The sequence below is a fragment of the Protobothrops mucrosquamatus genome, unplaced genomic scaffold (genome assembly GCF_001527695.2).
Source record: "Protobothrops mucrosquamatus isolate PMUCROS unplaced genomic scaffold, P.Mucros_1.0 scaffold182, whole genome shotgun sequence".
Lineage (NCBI taxonomy): Eukaryota > Metazoa > Chordata > Lepidosauria > Squamata > Viperidae > Protobothrops > Protobothrops mucrosquamatus.
This window is the reverse complement of record NW_015386541.1, coordinates 142177-160939: the sequence shown is the minus strand read 5'-3', so window position 1 is coordinate 160939 and position 18763 is coordinate 142177. Positions and strand designations below refer to the sequence as shown.

The 18763-nt window shown below is 40.4% G+C and overlaps 1 protein-coding gene across 2 annotated transcripts in view; it reads left to right on the top strand.

The window, feature by feature from the left end:
• PTP4A2 (protein tyrosine phosphatase 4A2) overlaps positions 1–18362 on the top strand; it is a 23874-nt gene extending 5512 nt beyond the window's left edge. The window contains exons 1-6 of one of the 2 annotated variants that reach the window (XM_015813698.1): positions 3192–3251; positions 3461–4143; positions 7651–7743; positions 13968–14098; positions 15512–15586; positions 15894–18362. In XM_015813698.1, the coding sequence (XP_015669184.1) occupies positions 4048–4143; positions 7651–7743; positions 13968–14098; positions 15512–15586; positions 15894–16002 (504 nt within the window). In that variant the 5' untranslated portion in view covers positions 3192–3251; positions 3461–4047 and the 3' untranslated portion in view covers positions 16003–18362. Of the gene's footprint in view, positions 1–3191; positions 3252–3460; positions 4144–7650; positions 7744–13967; positions 14099–15511; positions 15587–15893 lie in introns of those variants that run through there. The other variant, XM_015813697.1, reaches the window with a different exon arrangement.
• The last annotated feature ends 401 nt before the right edge of the window (positions 18363–18763 follow it).

Here is an 18763-nt window from a genome sequence, read left to right as displayed (position 1 = left end):
GGGGGGGAAAAGTGCGTCTTATAGAGCGAAAAATACGGTAAGTGCATCTGAATTAAATGGACAACATTGTCAAGGTACCTTTTAAATTTTCTGTTTTGTTGGCAGTGAAACTTAGTATTTGTCCCAGGACTTTGCTGGATTATGTGTTTAATCAACTTGGCTTCTTTTATCTAGTGTGTGTTAGGGCTACAGTTCCCATTAGCATGGCTGTTGCTCATGCTGTTTGGAGATTGTGAGTTGCAGTTTCAGTGCAGCTGGAGACTCTCCAGTTTTGTGGAAGGCTGTGTAATGAGCTAAGCTTAGATAATGTTTAAACCATGTTCCTGTCCCTAGGTCATGTTGTCCCTATACACTGGTTTTGTTCCTAATCTATTGCCTAATCTAATTCCAAATATACTTACTCCTAAGTTACTTCCAAAACTGCTATATCCATTCTTACTACAATGAAAACCAAATTATATTTTTGGGAAAACTCTGAGATTTTTTTTCCTTTCAGCTTCATATTTTCTGTTTGTTAAGCGAACATGGTGGTTGTGTGAATGAATCACTTTGAATGGGTGTTTTTGCTGAAAACTGGCAAAAAAGCGTTTGAACGGCAGTCACGTGACCACAGAATGTCACAATCAGTTATAAAGGGGACTGATTGCCATGTGCCTGACATGTCATATGGTCACGGGGGGGGCAGCATGACCATTTATGATGCTTGGGAGAATGCTTTATGGGTCATAAAGCACCTATTTGGTGGCCATAAAAAAATCTGTATAGTTATTGACTGGTTGTAAACTGAGGACTACTTGTAACTGCTTCTTGACAACAGTGTTAAGTTTGCTGCTTTTAATACACAAGCAAGAAAAGAGGAAATATCACTTTCTGCTTTCGTGCCATTTTTTTTTATTATTATGGCCATGCTGGAGTTTAATAAAAGTCTTAATGATCAAGTTTACGAGTGAGTGGGCAGAGACCATATTATAAAAGTAAATTGCTTTATGACTCTTCTTATGAGAAGAATAAAATGCAAATGTTTTAAATAAAAAAGGTAAAGAAGAATCAGAATTAAAAGAAATCAGGATATTTTAAAAGATCAAAAAAGAGACCTCTATGCATATGGTTTTCTTCTATATTTATTTAATATATTTTCTTGTATATATTCTATTATACTTTGATAGATAATTTATGAGCAATCCTCATAAATTAAAATAAGTAATATAGAAGAACCTTGGACTTCCAACAGTACTTTTTAAAATTTGTGATCCATGTCTCAAAGATGGCCTTGAAAAATCATATAATAGTCATTTTAGTTATTTTTCTACAGTTGGCTGAGGAATTCTGGGAGCTGAAGTTCACAAGTCTTAAAGTTGTCAAGGTTGTAGACCCCTGTCATATAAAGTTTATATTTTGGTTTGCAGGTTTGCAAATAGTAATACCATCTCAGTTTTTGACGTTTTTGAAATGATGGTTTTCCTTTGCTAGCCTGTGATACTTTTCTATAGTTACAATGCTACATATAAAACAAATACATTTCTATTGTTTGTGAATAGGTGTTTCCTCATCATTGACCTCCTCTGTTACTATGGTTTGAATCGTGGTCTTTTTTTACCACTCAATAGTTGCAGGCTGTCTTAAGGCAGTTGGAAAAATGAAAAGTAGAAGAGGTTAACATTCTATTATATAAACTACCCATTAGAAGTCTAATCCCTTTGGGATTGTTAAGGAGAGCTACAGCAAGTGAGAAGAGATCTATAAAACAGCTACTGCTTGTAGCTGTTTTATACATCTCTTCTCACTTGTAACTATATTGTTAATTGATTCCCTAGTGTCAGTTGATAGTTTCTCTGCATTCAGTGTTGTTTCAAGCTGGTTGCCTAGAAAATAGCTTCACCTCCTTTCATAAACCTTCCCTGGCTATTGGACCATTTGAGATTCTTTGCGGAGCTGAATGCTTTACATCACAGGTCCCCAACCTCGGGTCCGTGGACCAGTACCGGGCCGCAGCATGCCAGCAACCAGTCCGCACAAACAAGCAAAGCCCCATCTGCGGGATGCAGGCAGCACACAAAACCACGCTCCCTCCGGTCCATGGAAAAACCTCTCTCCACGGAGCCGGTCCCTGATGCCCAAAAGGTTGGGGACCTCTGCTTTACATGCACCAATAGGCAGAGATAAAATTGAACAACAGCATTGCAAATCAGTCTTTATGCCTCAAAATGCCCCCCTCACCCTGCCAACCGTTTCTACATTTTATTAAGTTGTGTCCTTTTACAGCTTATCTTTGCCAGTCTGGGATTTTCTATGTACAGTATTGAACTTCATCAGCTATACTCTGCAGCTGGCACAAAAATTGAAGACCATGTTTACTTGGGAACCTGAGCTGTGGTCCCATACATCTAATGATTTAAAGCAGTGTTTCTCAACCTTGACAATTTTAAGGCATGTGGACTTCCAACTCCCAGAATTCCACAGCCAGCAATGCTGGCTGTGGAATTCTGGGAGTTGAAGTCCACATGCCTTAAAATTGTCAAGGTTGAGAAACACTGATTTAGAGCTTTAAATCTTAGTAGTAGTAATGAAACTGGAAAATGTGAGGGAATGTTTCTGTGGCACATGGTTCCTGCACCTCTTTCCTTCCTTCGAAGTAGTCTTTGATTCTGAAAAGCCCTGTGCTCCTATTGGTGCCACCTTCTCCGTAATATGTGGTGGGGATAGAATTGTGAAACTCACTTGGCTGTATTTCCCCAGTAGGTGAGCATAATAGACTGTGGCAGACAGTGTAATGCTAAATTATTTTCACACACAATCCATAAAATTTAGGCGTTTTCAGCATTTTCAGGACACGGCTAACTTTTTGCCTTGATTAAAAAGCCCTCTCCATAAGCAGTTCAGATTGGGTTGAGGGTGCTTACCTGGGAATGTGTAAACAGGCTACTGAAGTGATTAAAGTATTTACCTGGGAATGTATAAACAGGCTACTGAAGCATGTAGTCCCTTCCTTAGTATATTGTCTTCGGTAATGTACGTCACAACCTTGGTAAAAATCAACACTGAAATGAGGCAGGTTAGAATTTCCTGGTATTTGTTTAATATTGTGCGTCATGGAACACTCTTTCTTGTGAAAATGTGAGCTGAACTGATCTTAATTTTCAGCTTCCTCCTGACATGACTGGTGTACCTATGCTTGAGGCAAACAGAGCACTTAATGAAGCCCTCAACTCTCATATCTTAACACTAAATCTTCCATAAGCAGCCTCTGAAAGGTAACAATTTTTAACCAGTGCATTAAGCTTCAGTGGAAGTCAGAATTAATTCTAAATCTGCATACAAGAAGAATTAGTACAGTGTGTCATCTGTAGAAGGGGGGTATACATGCTAGGTATTATGAGAGTTGCCTCTTTCATACATGCATTCCTTAAAAATCTATGAATACCTCTCTGTAAGCCTAGATACTTTCTTGCTTGTCTTTTAGGTTTTCCATTTGAAGCCAAGCCACACATTTATGGCGATTCTGAGTGTCAGGGCAGATTTCTGCCGGGCCCAGCACAGCACCCTGGCTGAGAAGTGAGCTGGAGGCTGGGGTCCCACGTGGGGTAACTCAATCTGGCCTTGAAGACTCAAGACACTGAGACATAACCCTCAAATATATGGGGTTATCTTCTGCACATTGGAAACCTCTTTCTCTTAGTGACACTAGAGAAGCAAAACCTGGCTGAACTGAGTTGGAGAGAAGACTTGTCCTTACCATTTTTTTTGTGCCTCACCAGTGCCTAAATGTAGTCAAGGCTGCCTATTTTTTGCATGTAGTATAAACCTGCAAAATCTGAAGGAGTGCCACCTGCAGTGATTGAGGCTGAATTCCAGCAGATGCTCAAGAAAACCAGAATTTCTGAAAAGTGAAAAATTATTCTGAAGAACAAGACCAAGGAAATAAGGAAAGCTCTCACCAATTCCCCACTTTAGTGGTCTTTTAATGTTTTCTGCTGTGAAACGTTGCACAATTTGATTTTTAATTTTTAATTTTTGTTAGCCCTCATACACTTTCCTCCCTTCGCCATTATGAACCGTCCTGCTCCAGTGGAGATTACCTACGAGACTATGCGCTTCCTGATTACCCACAACCCAACCAATGCAACCCTCACCAAATTCACAGAGGTAAGAGGGGTATCCATCTATGATGTGTAAAGTCTGAAGCATTAGGGAAAGTATTGAGAGATGGGGAAATGGAAAGGAGGAAGAAAAAGGCACATCAAAAGAACACAAAAGTAATTGCATGTAGCCCATTCATAAAAATCCCTTTGCCGTTGGTTCACAGATGATTGAGAAGAATTCATTCTTTTAAAAGTACTCTCCCCATGGGTTCCTACCAAAAAAAGGACATTCTTTCATAGAAACTATATGGAGCAGATAATAGTTATGATGAAACCAATATACTGATAACAAGAGTTCCTGCCATTGCAGTGCCCCCAGAGTCACATGAACAAACTTCGGGCCCATCTACTTTTACAACTGCTACCCCCCCCCCCTTTGCTGACCTTCATGGTCTTCACCTGCCTCCCCTCTGCTGAGCTATGCATCCTGGCCGTGCACTGGTGGGATGAGAGCTGTGGGAGGATGGGTGTGTGTGCTGCACCATGTTCCATTCCTGGCTGGGTCCTGTTTTCTGGAAAGATTCCCAGCTTGTAGTGCCAGCTTGGTGGCATTTGGTGGCGGCAATTAAGTCGGCAGCCAAAAGGGCAGAGGTAGGTAGATGGAGGTGCATTGAAGTAGAGGCAGTCTCTTTCTTCCATCGATGGCTTGGATCTCATTGAGTCCTCCCTTAACCACGTGAGATTCGCTCAGGAGCAGCTGTGCTGCTCAGCAGAGTGGTCAAATGATGTTTTGCTCAATGACTGCGTCGCTTAGTGATGAAATTGCCAGTCCCAATTTAGGTCGTTAAGTGAGGAGGAGCTGGACGTCGCCGTATCTGGGTTAGTCACTTTTAACTATTCAGTGATTTAAAAAAAAAAAGTCTATTTCAGCTTTTAAAATAAAGGAACTGTGTCATTCCCTTGACTTGCTGAGAAGAGACCATTATTGATCCTGCATAATTGTCAGCGATTGATAGCTTACATAATAGAGAAGTATGATGAATAATACAAATAAGGTTTTTTTTCCTTGTCTTTGGTGGGTTTAACACCTAAATTCAGTCCCGCTTTGCAAAACTGACTAATACGTTTTCCCATTTTCTCCCAAAGTCTCTGTGTCAGATACCGAAGCTCGGGGTCTGACAAATTCTCTGAGCTGGTCGACAGATTTGCAGGTTAAAAATGTGCAATGGACATTTCACAAAATGGTTGCAAAACAATCACATGTTAGAATGCACACAGTACTAAGCAGCCTTGACCCACTGACATTTTATTGTTCTAAAAAGGCCTTGAGCAGCTTTAGTGTTAGTTAAATTCCATAGTTCTAGTTCTGCCTTAGGCACAAAAGCCAGCTGGATGAGTCTGGGCCTGTCACTTTCTCAGCCTTAAGAAGTCACTTCTGAAAATGCGGCCAAGAAAATGGCATAGATTTGTTTGTGTAATCACCAGGAATCAGGATTGAATAGATTGACACCTCCCCCAAGAATCCCTTTTTGCTAATGGGGTCCAGAAGCATTGTTGGGAATGCAGAACGAATGTCTTGCTTTGCAGAATGCTAGTTTTCCTTTATTTCTTAAATAGGATTTGCAACTAAAATTAAATAATTTGCTTACTCTAGTAATTATTGCTATAGATTACCATAAGAAAACAAGGCAGTATTTCAGACAAGTAAAGCTTGATGGCTGTCCAAACAAGACAGCCGCCCATTTCCATGTGAATGAGATTAATCGATCTAATCATTTATTTAAGTCATTCTTAAATATTCTGTTTCAGGCTGTGGATAAAGCTTGCTTGTCTATTTCCTTGTCTATATAATGTTAGAGCAAAGCAGTTGTTTTGATAAAGTCACTGTAACCTGTGGGCTTCTCTTAAGAGAATTTGTATTTTTGGCTGTTACTTATTTAAACAGTTTTTGCAGTCTGTGAAGAGTTTACTCCAGATGAAAAGCTGATGCGTTGCTTCTGCATGAATTCTGAAAATTATCTAAAAGCCAGTTTCTCCGCTATAGTCCCAGATATAGTGCAGGTATCTGTAGGATTATTTTTACCCAGGAAATGTTCAGACCAAAATTTGTATATATGGGGAAGAATTATATGGAGCAAAATGTGTATTCCACATTACTTTCTCCCCGCCTTTTCCCCCCACCTTGGTAGTACATCTTAGTTTTTATTGATGGAGGATGAATTCCAGAATATATGAATTTTAAAACTTGTTTTACTACCAGATTGATGGTTTCTTCTATTTTCAGAGTTAACTTTACTTGACTATTTCTACTAACAGGCAAAAATGAAGGGATACTACATTCCTGAGGTCCAAAAGCCTGTTGCCCGTGTTGTAGGAAAACTAGAAATATTTACACTGGTGCTTAACAGATGTGAATCTTTTTTGAGTTTTCAATATTTCATCATAGATATGACCTTAAACCTTACCTGTTCTCCAGGCAAATTAAATACGTTAAAAACATTATACCTGATTAGAATCAGGTGTTTCAATCAAAGGAATTATAATTTCTTCTTTACATGAATTTGAATTCCTACTTCACATACTTTTGCCACATGCAAGTACATAGCTTTGGATTATTTTCCTCAATCTATCTAAATAAAAATGTAAATGTTCGTTTGTTCAAAATCTTAAATCTCCAAAGGTTCTTCACCGATTGCTTTGAAATTTTGACACAACGTTGCATTCGAATACGCGCGTGTTTTTATATACCTACTATTATATAGATGTCACACCTGTGACAGGTAAAAACATTTAACCTGTCTGAGCCACAGCAACGCGTGGCCGGGTACAGCTAGTAATAAATAAACGAACAATGGTTTTTACTCACTTGTTTAATTGGCAACTCTTTATCTAGTTTTAGAATCACAAGACGATGTAGGTCATACAAGGAGTCCCAGACTGACTGGTTGAGGCTCCAACGGATCTACCTGGAGGGTCCTGATGACCTTGGATTGCCAGTTGCCATGGTCACCACCACCCCATGTGATTCCATTTGGGGCGCTTGGCAACTGGACTACATTTAGAGGTCTTTGCAGTGTCCTATGGTCACGTGACTGCATTTTGCAATGGTCTTGCCCAAACCCAGCATTTATTTCCAATTTTTTGCAAAGCCATGCCCATAAGCAAACAATTGCTGTGGCTGCTTTATGACCCTGATGTTGATTTAATGACTGCCGCAAAAAGGCTATAAAACCAGGTCATTCAAGTGACCTGACCTGCTTTATGACCATGATTGGCAGGCTCCATTACAGTCATAACTTGAGAACTACCTGTATTTATGCAGAAATATTGAAAATTCCAAAGAGTTCACAGTTTTTAAGTACTGCTTTATAATGCATAAAAATTCTTTTTTATGCATTGTTGACACAGAGGCACCAGGGCAGCCATCTTAGGTTACAGCAAAAGTACTTTCTTTTGATAGGTTGCTGTAAGTTAACAGTTATTAATCAAGCTGCATGTCTCCAGAAATGACACTTTTTTGCCCCTTACTCTGGGAAATAAATTGGACACGTTTCCTGTTTGTTCACAAAAGGAGCTGAAGAAATACGGCGTGACAACCTTGGTTCGAGTTTGCGATGCTACCTATGATAAAGCACCTGTTGAAAAAGAAGGAATACAAGTTCTGGTGAGTATTTTTTCGATCTTTGGAAAAGAAAGTCAAAACAGAATGGGACTGACAATATGGCAATATTTCAGTGTCGTTGCTAAATGTCTTTTTAATGCTGTGGAACGTCCCTGCTGCTGTGTAAAATTGGTTTGGAATCTGGGCTCTAAAGCAGCTTGCATTTTTCTCTCTTTAAGTCTATGACCAGTCAAGGTTTGACAGTTACTCATTTAGAGGAAGAAGTATAAGTAGCTTCTTGTTCACATCAGAACAGACAAAGATTTCAAATTGGTCCCTTCGGCAGATATATTGAACTAAGTTCTTAGCTAGAGAAGTCACAGAGGAAATAATTACAGGCGGTTAACTGCCTGTTTTCTGAGGGACCCGTGATTATGATCTGAGTAGTGTATACCAGCATGTTGCTTTTTAGCTGCTGAGCATATTTTGATGTATTGTACGATGCAAACCAGCCCAAAGACATGAATGAGAAAGTGGCTCAAGTCATATACTATATTAAAGCAGAATGTAATTTGTTTAACCAGCTGCTGACTGCTAAAGCAAACTATGGCTTAGTGAAGGAATATAGAGGATGACCATAACAGATCCATTTTTGAGGCAATAGGCAGATAAACATCACAGAAGTCCAGATTTTTTGGGTGGTGGGGGTGGGGGGAGAGATCTGAAAGCATCTCGGACACCTCCTAAATTCCTGTGAAGATAAAAGAGAATAGGAGAAGCTCATTCAGAGGTTCAGAAGGAACCTCTACCTGTTCCGATCTGTTATTATAGCCAATCTTAATAAGAGTAGTTTTACACACATAGTTTCTTAGTTTACCTTGTAGGGCTGACACCCCAGCCACAGCTGCCATGGCAGGCTATCATCATCTGATTATAAACTGTCTTGCTTGTCTCATAGTAATATCCTGGGGATGAGAAACCAAGAAGAGGAAGGGTGGGTTCTTACTCTGATGCTTGCTCATAATCAGTAAATGCCAGAGCTGACTTATGTGCTAATGCTAGAAAGCAGCAGAGACCCAGAGAAGGATGACTAAGCCTTTCCTCATGCATGTGGGGAATTGGGGTTTGGATTATTCTTAAGCACTGATGTGATAACATCCCTAAATGTCATATAATATTTTGTTTCATCTTCTTACTGCTTGTTAATCTCTCTCTCACAAACAAATGTAAACTGGTAATACATAAACTATGAAATGGAACAATGAATAAGCAAAATAGTATTTTGTCAACAACAAATTGGAGTAGAACTCTCTCATTTCAACAGATCTAAGTCTCTCTCTCTCTCTCTCTCTCTTTCTCTCTCTCTCAGAAGATAGAGAGAGAGAGAATAGCAAATCATGGGAAAACCATGGGAAACCAATTGGAAAAAAACACTGAAGAAACTCTGAGGAAATTCACTGCTTTGGTTAACTCCTCCCACTGGCAGCAGGGACTAAGTGGGAATGATTGAGCTTCAGGACCTCTATTTTATTTCTTATTTGCATTTATTCCTTAACAATCTCAGTCTGTACGTCACTGGACCAAGTATAAACATGGGTTGAGTACAGATAATATTACACAGGTAATAGGTGTGATTTGTTCAAGTTTAATGGAAAATGTACTCTAGACTTTCATGTAGCATCTTTGGCAATGCCTTATAGAACTGAAAGTTTCCTAATATTTTGCAACAGTGGCTACCGTGTTTCCCTGAAAAATAAGACCGAGACTTATATTAATTTTTGCTCCAAAAGACGCATTAGGGCTTATTTTCTGGTTAGGGCTTATATTTGGGGAAATACGGTACTAAATGCATCCGTCTGGCTTATATTACCAGCATCCTGAAAAATCATGCTATGAACACTAAGAGAGTTTTGATTTAATTCTCTCTTCCCTCTCCTCCTAGTTGGGTCATTTCTTTGGTCCTAAAAGAGACTTCACATATTTTACCACCTTTCAGAAATAGAGCTGAATAGTTACCAGATTAAGGTGGGGAGGGGAGTGTATTCAATGAATTCTACAGAGTACATGTAGGCCAGGGAAATTCAAGCAGAAATCCTTCCAAAGCACCAGATGACCTTGGGCCTTGCTGTTACCTCCCACTTTCTTAATTACGGGGCAATTTAAAGCAATTTAAAAATTACAATTCAAAGATACTCTTGTAATCTTGGAGACTGTTTTGAGAACCAAGACGGATCCAAGATTCCACTGATTTTGCCTTGGCAGATTACATTTAATTCCAGTGCCCTCTTTTATAATGTTGGTAAACAAGACCTCATAAGGAAGGCATTCCATCAAGGAAAAGACAAGAGGGGGATGGTCATGGGATTTTATTCAGATTAATCCATGGCAGTTGTTGAAACATCACAAGTTCATGTGTTGGCTTCCAGGAATAGCTCGTGCTTGAAAAGCAGGCCTGGTTAACGATAACAAAAATTCTTTTCTAAGAACGGTTTCATTAGAAGGTGTCGCAGAAAAGTCAGTGTGTCTGGAACAAAACATATCTTGACTCTAGTGGTTGTGGGTTGGTTGACTATGTTTGTAAATTATATTTAGCAGGCTCAGAGAGCAAGCTTTGAGCAGTACGGGAGCCTAATTATTTGACTGAAAGATAGGTACCAATTTGCAGGTTTGTATTTGTAAAAACGTTGTGGCCCTGAAGGACCTAATGTGATAGAGTGGTAAAAGTGTTGGTCTTTTCTGGAAGCTCCTTTGATGTCCTTGGAGCCAACTTACTCTCTCTGTCCAACCTGTGGTGGGGAAAATGGGAAGGAGGAACGCCATATATGGCCCTTTGCGTTCCTGAAGGATATAAATCCAGCATATAAATATGTCTAAAAACCGTTCTTCCTGGCTTAGAATCTGTTCCCTAACATGTAAAACAGGGAATAATAACAGCCAGTTCATGGGCTACTTGGGAAGAAAAACAAACATGAAACAAATTTAGCAAGTTATAAATATATCCCTAGTAGCAATGAATGCAGCTCTTGTCCTTTTGGGCCTCCTTCAGAATCAAAGGGTGCATTTTATGAGTCTTGCAACTTAGTCAGCTTCCGTTGCTGCTTAAAAGACATCTCAGTTCTTCCTGTCTCATGACTTTTCAGTGGTTCTGCCCTGAACCGCAGCACTTGTGCCTCTTTCTGTGAGTGGGAAGCCCCTCTAGTGCAGGGCATCCATTCTGATAAGGCGCTGCGGGAAAGGTCCTCTCTAGCTATGAACCTGTGAAATAAAAGGGCTTTTGAGTTCTAAACAGAGGCTGATTCATTGAGGTGCTTTAATTAACTTCCGGTAGCTTCTTGCCGATAACACGTTCTCATGAGTGCTTATAACACGATATGAAACAAATTCTATAGGATGTATTTCAGCAAGGATGCCTGCATTGAGCCTGTTGCTTCTTCCTTTGATATCTTAAATAATAATAATAATAATAATAATAATAATAATAATAATAATAATAATAATAATAATAATAATAATAATAATAATAATAATAAAGTTGGAAGGGACCTTGGAGGTCATCTAGTCCAACCCCCTGCTCAGGCAGGAAACCCTACACCATTTCGGACAGATGGCTCTCTAGTCTCTTCTTAAAAATTTCCACTGTTGGAGCATTCACCACTTCTGGAGGCAGGTTGTTCCACTGGTTAATTGTTCTCACTGTCAGGAAGTTTCTCCTTAGTTCTAGGTTGCTTCTCTCCTTGATTAGTTTCCATCCTCATGGATGTCTGTTCAGGATGCAGGTTGTGTGGATCTATATACCAGAGGTCCCCAACCTTTTGAGCACCAGGGACCGACCGGTTCCTTGGAGAGAGGTTTTTCTGTGGACCGGAGGGGGCATGTACTGCCTGCATCCCGCGGATGGGGTTTTGCTTGTTTGCGCGGCTCAGTTTCCTGGCATGCCATGGACCGATGCCGGTCCACGGACTGGGGGTTGGAGACCATAGTCCTTTCTCTCTTTTCCAGTGACAAAAACTCTGGTGAATGTCCCCTTTATCTCTAGCCTCTCCTTCAGCCTTCTGGTTCTGCGCATTCTTTTCCATTTCTAATATTCCATTTCCAAAAGCCGTTTAGTTTTAATTGCCTTTCCTCTAGATCTCTAAGTTGGCTTGCTGTTCATTCCAGCAAGCCAACTTAGAGACCTTGCCCTTCTCTTCAAAGATCTTCATTATTTTTCCTTTTTTCACATCTCAATACTTTCCTGTCTGCAACTTTCATTCCTTCAACTACATGGGTTGAAAGTTATCTCTCTTGGGACTTTCTCCTTTCTCCATTGCTTCACTGTATTTTAGAACTCTTGAGGCCATCTTGTTCTCACCAGCTCCCTACTCAATGGTTTCCTGGAATCCTACTCTTGGGGTAATTCAGCCTAAGCACATCCCAATTTACTTCTGCATCCCTTTCCTCTCCTATGTCATATCTTAGGTTGTAAGACTGGGACAAACCTGCCTGCCCAGCCATATCTTGGACGTAAGAAAATTCCATTTTAATTTAATAATACGAACATATACACTCGCACGCTTTGCTAAACTATAAATTTGGGGAAGGGTTCAAATTTTGAATTGTTTTTCCATTGGACATTTGGGGATGTCAACTTTCACGGCAAATCTTCTGAGAAAACTTGTGTTTATTTATTCCTTCACTTCAAGACCGGCTACTACTTCTTTCCAGAAAAAACAAAAACAAAAACAGGCACTTGAGTATTTCAGTTTTGTAAGTGAGTTGTTTTGCTCCTAGCCTCAATTGACATTTGACTATTACATAGATTCTCAGAAACATGTCCTACGATTCCTACTTCAAAGTGGGATTGTACTGAATATGAAGGATGTGGGAATAACTGCCTTAATCTTTCTCCAGAATGGTGCAGTGGCCAAGCAAACTTTTGCTTCCCCCAAAGCATTTTTTTTCTCTTCACATTATTAAAATGACACTAATATATGCCTTAGAAGATGAAAGTATATCTAAAGATTTTTCTGGACCTTCCTCCAATTCAAAACTAAATTTTATTTCAATTACATTTAATAAGCATTACATTTAACTAAACATAATTCTCTGTCTCTGTGTGAGATTAAACTCCACTCATATATTTAATACTTTTTTTGTATCTGGGATATAAAAACAAATTTAGTAGCAGTATTTGCATTCACTGGGATTGCATCCATATTTTCTGGGGCCTCATGTTACACAGATCTGAATTAGGAGCCTGATTGTTGCCTCTTCAGAGTGTGTGTGCCTCGTGCCTCCTGTTTTAAGTTGTTCCCATCAGTTTAATGGAATTTGGTGGAAGCCTTGAAGAAAGGGGTGTGTGTGTTTACTCTGTTCTGCCTGCTTGGAAGAAATGGGTGGCATCCCGCTTCTATTCAGCCTAGAACAGGGGTAGGCAACCTTGGCTCTTTTATGACTCGTGGACTTCAACTCCCAGAATTCCTGAGCCAAGGTTGCCTACCCCTGGCCTAGAATGATGGACCTCACGTTTGTTTGTTTGTTTGTTTGTTTGTTTGTTTGTTTCCAGCCTTAAGGCAGTGAAAACACACAATACTCTTTCCTCTTATTTTTTTCCACAGCAGCACCACTCTGAAGTGAATTGGGCTGAGAGAGAGGGACTGGCTCAAAGTTGCCCAGCAGGATTTCATGCCTAAAGTTGGACTCTTCTGGGGTTTCAAAGGTGCTTTTTCAAAAGGCAACTGGACTTTGGTTTTTTTTTCCATTTTGCTTCTCATCCAAGAAACTTCTTCAGTACTGAGTGGGTGGTGGTGGTGGTTGGGGATGGAAGTACATATATTCCTTTGCAGTCATCTGGTCATTAGAATCTCCGAATTTCCGAGAGCTGTTGCCCTCAGAGTCACTTGAGTCAGTGTGCAAATGGTGTGAAATCTTCCAGTTGTCTTCTGAAAAAGCACCTTTGAGACAACCATGATGTGGAGGACTGAGAATCTCCGTAGACACGTCTTCTGGGGATTGGCCCAGAGTCACCCAGACGGCTTTCGTGTCTAAGATTGGACTAGAACAGGGGTAGGCAACCTGGGCTCTTTTATGACTCGTGGACTTCAACTCCCAGGATTCCTGAGCCAGCTTGGTTCAGCTTGGAAACCTCTCCCTTTTTCCCCCTCAGCATGGCTGGCTCAGGAATTCTGGGAGTTGAAGCCCACGAGTCATAAAAGAGCCACGGTTGCCTACCCCTGGTCTAGAACTTGTGAGGTAGCCAGGCACCTTGACCATCAGACCAAACTGGATATTCCTCTTCTCTTCCCAAGGACTGGCCGTTCGATGACGGAGCCCCGCCCCCTGGTGAAATTGTGGAGGAGTGGTTCAACCTCTTGAAAACCAAATTCCGTGAGGAACCAGGCTGCTGTGTTGCTGTGCACTGCGTGGCAGGATTGGGAAGGTAAAACTTGTCTTAAGTTAGAGCAGGAGAACTAACTGTAATACTGGGGGTTTTTTTGAGGGGGGGGAAGGTGAGTGGGATAGAGGAAAAAGGCAAATTGGGTGAGGCTGTGCTTAGCTTAGCAAAGTTGAGATTTATTTGTGTGGATTTCTAGGACAGGGAGTCTTGCTTTGTCACAGCCATTTTAGGCTCATTGTGGTTTTGACAGGTAATATTGCTGCCCACTTACGTCAGGTATGCTGTCAAAGTTTGCTTATCCCTTGTGTCACTGGATGAATGTGGCCCAGTTTCTTTTGAGTGAAGGCAGCTGCCTGTAAATAGGCATTTGTTTGTCTGCGGGAAAGTGACTAGTCCACTCCATAGATTTCTACCCTCCCTCTGAGCAGTTGCTCATAAAAATATTGGTACAGCAATATGCTTCTTGCAAAGAGATTTTCCCTTAGAAAGAGAGCCCTGGTGAGGCACAAGTACATTATTTTTTCTTCATTAAGCTAATCTTTAACCATGTACAGTCTTTGTTTCCTGTTTATTCTTTCAAAACACTCATCTTTATGACATTCTAAAGCATGAGCATCAATCTGCCAGTGCTAAAGTACAGGCCTCTGATACGCCTCAGGGTTCTGATAATTCTCAGGGTTCAGCTTGAAAATAATTTAGCTTAGTTTAGCTACCCCTCTAGATAACCTATCTGCTCCCAATAAGTTGCCCTAGTGTGTGCATGGTTATTAGAGGTGTAGCAGCATTTCAAATATGAAACAAGGCTGGTCTGAAGTTCCTGCGGGTGTCCAGAACTTGAAACACTCTTTTCAATATAGTCAGACCAGCCTGTTTCAAACTTGAAATATCTATTTTGAGCTTGGGATGTTTCGAATGTGAAACATTTGCAGATATTATTATATGCATTGGGAGTTTTAGTCTGCATTAGTGTGTTGAGCCTCGGGCTGTTGGTGGAGAGTTGCCTGATTTGGTGTTAGACTTCCTTTTTATGCTAATAGCCTGTGATATCGCAATCTTAAGATATCAATATCTTAACCAATAACATCTTTCTGAGTGCTTGGTAATATAAAGGATGGATAAGCTAAGCCCAGGGTGTCTGCAACTGTTAGGTTGCAGTGGGTTGCAGTGTTAAATCAGCTCATTAAAAATTCTTCCTAACTAATCACAAAGCAAAAGTATCTTTATATTCTTCCCCACGTCTTATTTATTTGTAATGAGCTGTTTCAACAAAATTTACAAACTGTGGCTGTCGTCACCCAGAAGGCCATTGACTTGAGCTTGAATCGAGATCAGAGCAGGTGTTCTGTTGCTGCTAGGCCGAAACTCTCTTGGGCCAACGGCGATGCTAACTGGATTTATTTCTGAATGTTTGCTGGACCAGTTTTAAATCTGTCTTAATATTTCATGCCCTTCTAGAGCTCCAGTTCTGGTTGCCCTTGCACTCATTGAATGTGGAATGAAGTATGAAGACGCTGTGCAGTTTATAAGACAGTGAGTGGGGTTGATCTTCTGGGGTATTCCGTCTCCTCCTGCTTGCTTTCTGTTTCAGTTTTTTTTCTGGGCGAGAGCTGGGGCTGTCCTGTTGTTAAATTAATGCAGGTAGCAATCAAGTAAATCTGTGGATCCACTTGCCCTTGTGAGCACACGTGCCACTAACTTGCTTTGTCTCGTGTCTTGCTGTCCTTGGGGTAGACTGGAAGGGCTGGATAGAAAATTGTCTACCCCCTGGGGCTGTTCTGTTTTAGAAAACGGCTCAGCATTTACATACTAACGCGCCGGAAATGTTCTTGTATTTCAGGAAGAGGAGAGGAGCCTTCAATTCCAAACAGCTGCTCTATCTTGAGAAATACCGACCGAAGATGAGGTTACGCTTTAGAGATGCCAACGGGCACTGCATCGTGCAGTAAGCCAAGTCCCTTTGTGATGTCTTTGACGCTATCATGGCTGTCTTTCTGGACTTGCGGAATCTGGAATCGTAATTCTTGCATTGAGCGACATCCTGGCCGTCGTGGAGTCAGGGCTCCTCCGCCTTTCTCCTAATGATAATGATTGTGATAAAAAAAAAATAAAATCAAAACGAAACATTTCAGCGCAGGATTGTCTTCTCATGTTATAGTCTGATCATCTGCCAAGCGATGGGAGTTTCCTTGTTTTTTTCTGTATTTTTAATCTTTTTTTGGTGGAAGAAAACCAGATTGATTTTATGTGTAGAGGAACACCAGAGTATGTGCAGAAATTGTAATGGTGGAGTAGGACGGGGAGCCCTAAATGAGGTCCTAGCCTGAAATTATTATTACTTTTTAGTTTTAGATTGTGGATTCTCTTTCATTTTGGTGAAACCTGGAAGATAGAATTGGAGTTTCGTATGGTCCATGTGAGTGAGCAGCAGCCTTAAACCCTGTGGGGTGCTTTTAGAAATAGTGTGATATATGTAAGTGTCTAGGTTATCTGGTAACTGGTCGTTTGTACCAGGGAGGGAGAGGCAGCATCGGTAAATCTGATATTCTGGGTTAAAGCCCTTAACCAGGTGGTATCTACAAGCATCTTTCAGTTTACACCTGAAGAGGCACCAGGAAGAAGGCCAGGGCATGGGCTCATTTCATAACGCTGGTGGTTGTGATATGTTTAACTGTGGCGTTTCATGCTCTTATTATGCAGATGTCCAAATTACACGATGGTGGGTATTTCCGATGTTGTCTTCAGTGCTGAGATGTATTGCTCAACATTTGTCTACAGTTACATGTTATCTTAAATGTTTTGAGTTAGAAGTTAACTTCCTGCAATTTAAGCAGGGGGGGGGGGAAACAAAAAAAACAATCTTCCAGCAAAGAGACAGACCACGAATGTTTTTGGTGAAAACATTTAAAATGCCAACTATCATCCAGGATGGATGAAGAGGTGGTCCATTTCCTACTTGGAGAGATCTTAGCAGTTGAATCAAGTCTCTTGTCTTCTCGTGCTGCTTTCCCATCCGTTGGCATCTTGAGCTCCTAGTGCCTGTGGGCATTTTTCCAGCTTTAGCCTCTCATAGAGTTCACCTTAACCACTGATTGCCTTGTTTTTAACTTTCCGCCAGGTTCTTAAGGGAGACTTGGGGATCACACACTGTCAATGCCTCATATGGTTTATGTTGTCTTTGTGTAAAATATCGGGAAACTGATTTTGATTAGGAAAGGCGGGAGGTTTTGTTTGTCAGTTAATTCATTTTAAGTTACTTCTCTGCCAAATTGCTTCAGTTCAACTGAGCTGTTTGTCTTCCAGCTCAGTTCTGCTTTTAAAAATGTGTTTGCTGAAGATTTTTTTAATTTATATTCTTCAGTCTTTGTGCAGCACCAGGCTCCAGTGAGTTCCTCCAGCTGCTCTGTCAGTGAATACAGACAAGGCCTTCCAGCTCTCCAACAGGGTATCTCATGGTATATTGTGCTGAATCACTTGATATATATATATATAGTAGTCCTTTTAAATATTTTGAGTCTAAAAATCATTAAAGCTTCCTGACAAACTTGTGTGAAAAACTGATTGTGATGATATGCCACTCAAATCTCAAAGTGGGTGACCTGGATTGCAATCCTGTACATGTTGATTGAGAACTTCTTTAAATTTAGGGAAACTGACACCCCTGAATGTTTGTAAGATTGCAGTCTTGACTGATTTCAGTTAGTAAATCTATAAATAAAGTCCCAAATGTCAGATTCCTTGATACGTTGTTTTTTCACATTGTTGTAAAACATACAAATGTTCTGAGTGGCATGTCTTACATTTAAGAAAGATCATGTTTACCTGGAAGCATAATTCTATGAAGAAAACAAATAGAACTGTCTTTCCTAATTTCCTGCTCCGGCTGTCACACATGTGCATAACAACGCAGCTCCTTGTAATCAGATCTTATGAACTCAAAAAAATATATGTGTTATTTTGACCGAAAAATGCTGCAGCATAATGTGTCGAAGCCAGATTTTTTAAAATTTCCTAAAGTTCTGCCCTAAACCTGTAAAATAAATTGGATTTCTTTTCTTTTTCCCTATGTATTGTTTTGTTTTCCCCTTTCAGTTTCACTGTATTGTATTACAGTATATTAGCTTGTATTTCAAACCTAACAGAACTGATTGGGGGTGGGGGTGGGTGGGGGAGCAGTTCGGTATACAGGGCTACACATTCTGTCATAGAATAGCAATGCTGGAGCTTCAATGTGAACCGAGCTTAATAGGCACAATTTCTGGTTTAGCACTCAAAACATAGTGCAATAAACTTCTTACTGTAAAGTCTCCTCCTTGCTTCTTAGTGAATTTATTCCAGCTCTCGGGCTAGGGCAGAAGTCCAGAGACTGAAAGAACGTAAAGGTTTGCTGCCTCCTTCTAGAAAATATATGACTTAAGGGTTTTTATTTTTTTTTTCTGTGTTAGACCCAATGGTGAACATGCATTTCAGAGAAAATGATCCACTCCAAACCTTTGATCTTGCTTTTAGGACAGTGTTTCTCAACCTTGACAATTTTAAGGCATGTGGACTTCAACTCCCAGAATTCCACAGCCAGCAATCTGGCTGTGGAATTCTGGGAGTTGAAGTCCACATGCCTTAAAATTGTCAAGGTTGAGAAACACTGCTTTAGGAAGCACCAAAATCAATCAATTTCCTTAATCCCCAAGCTTCTGACTCTGCAAAGCCTTT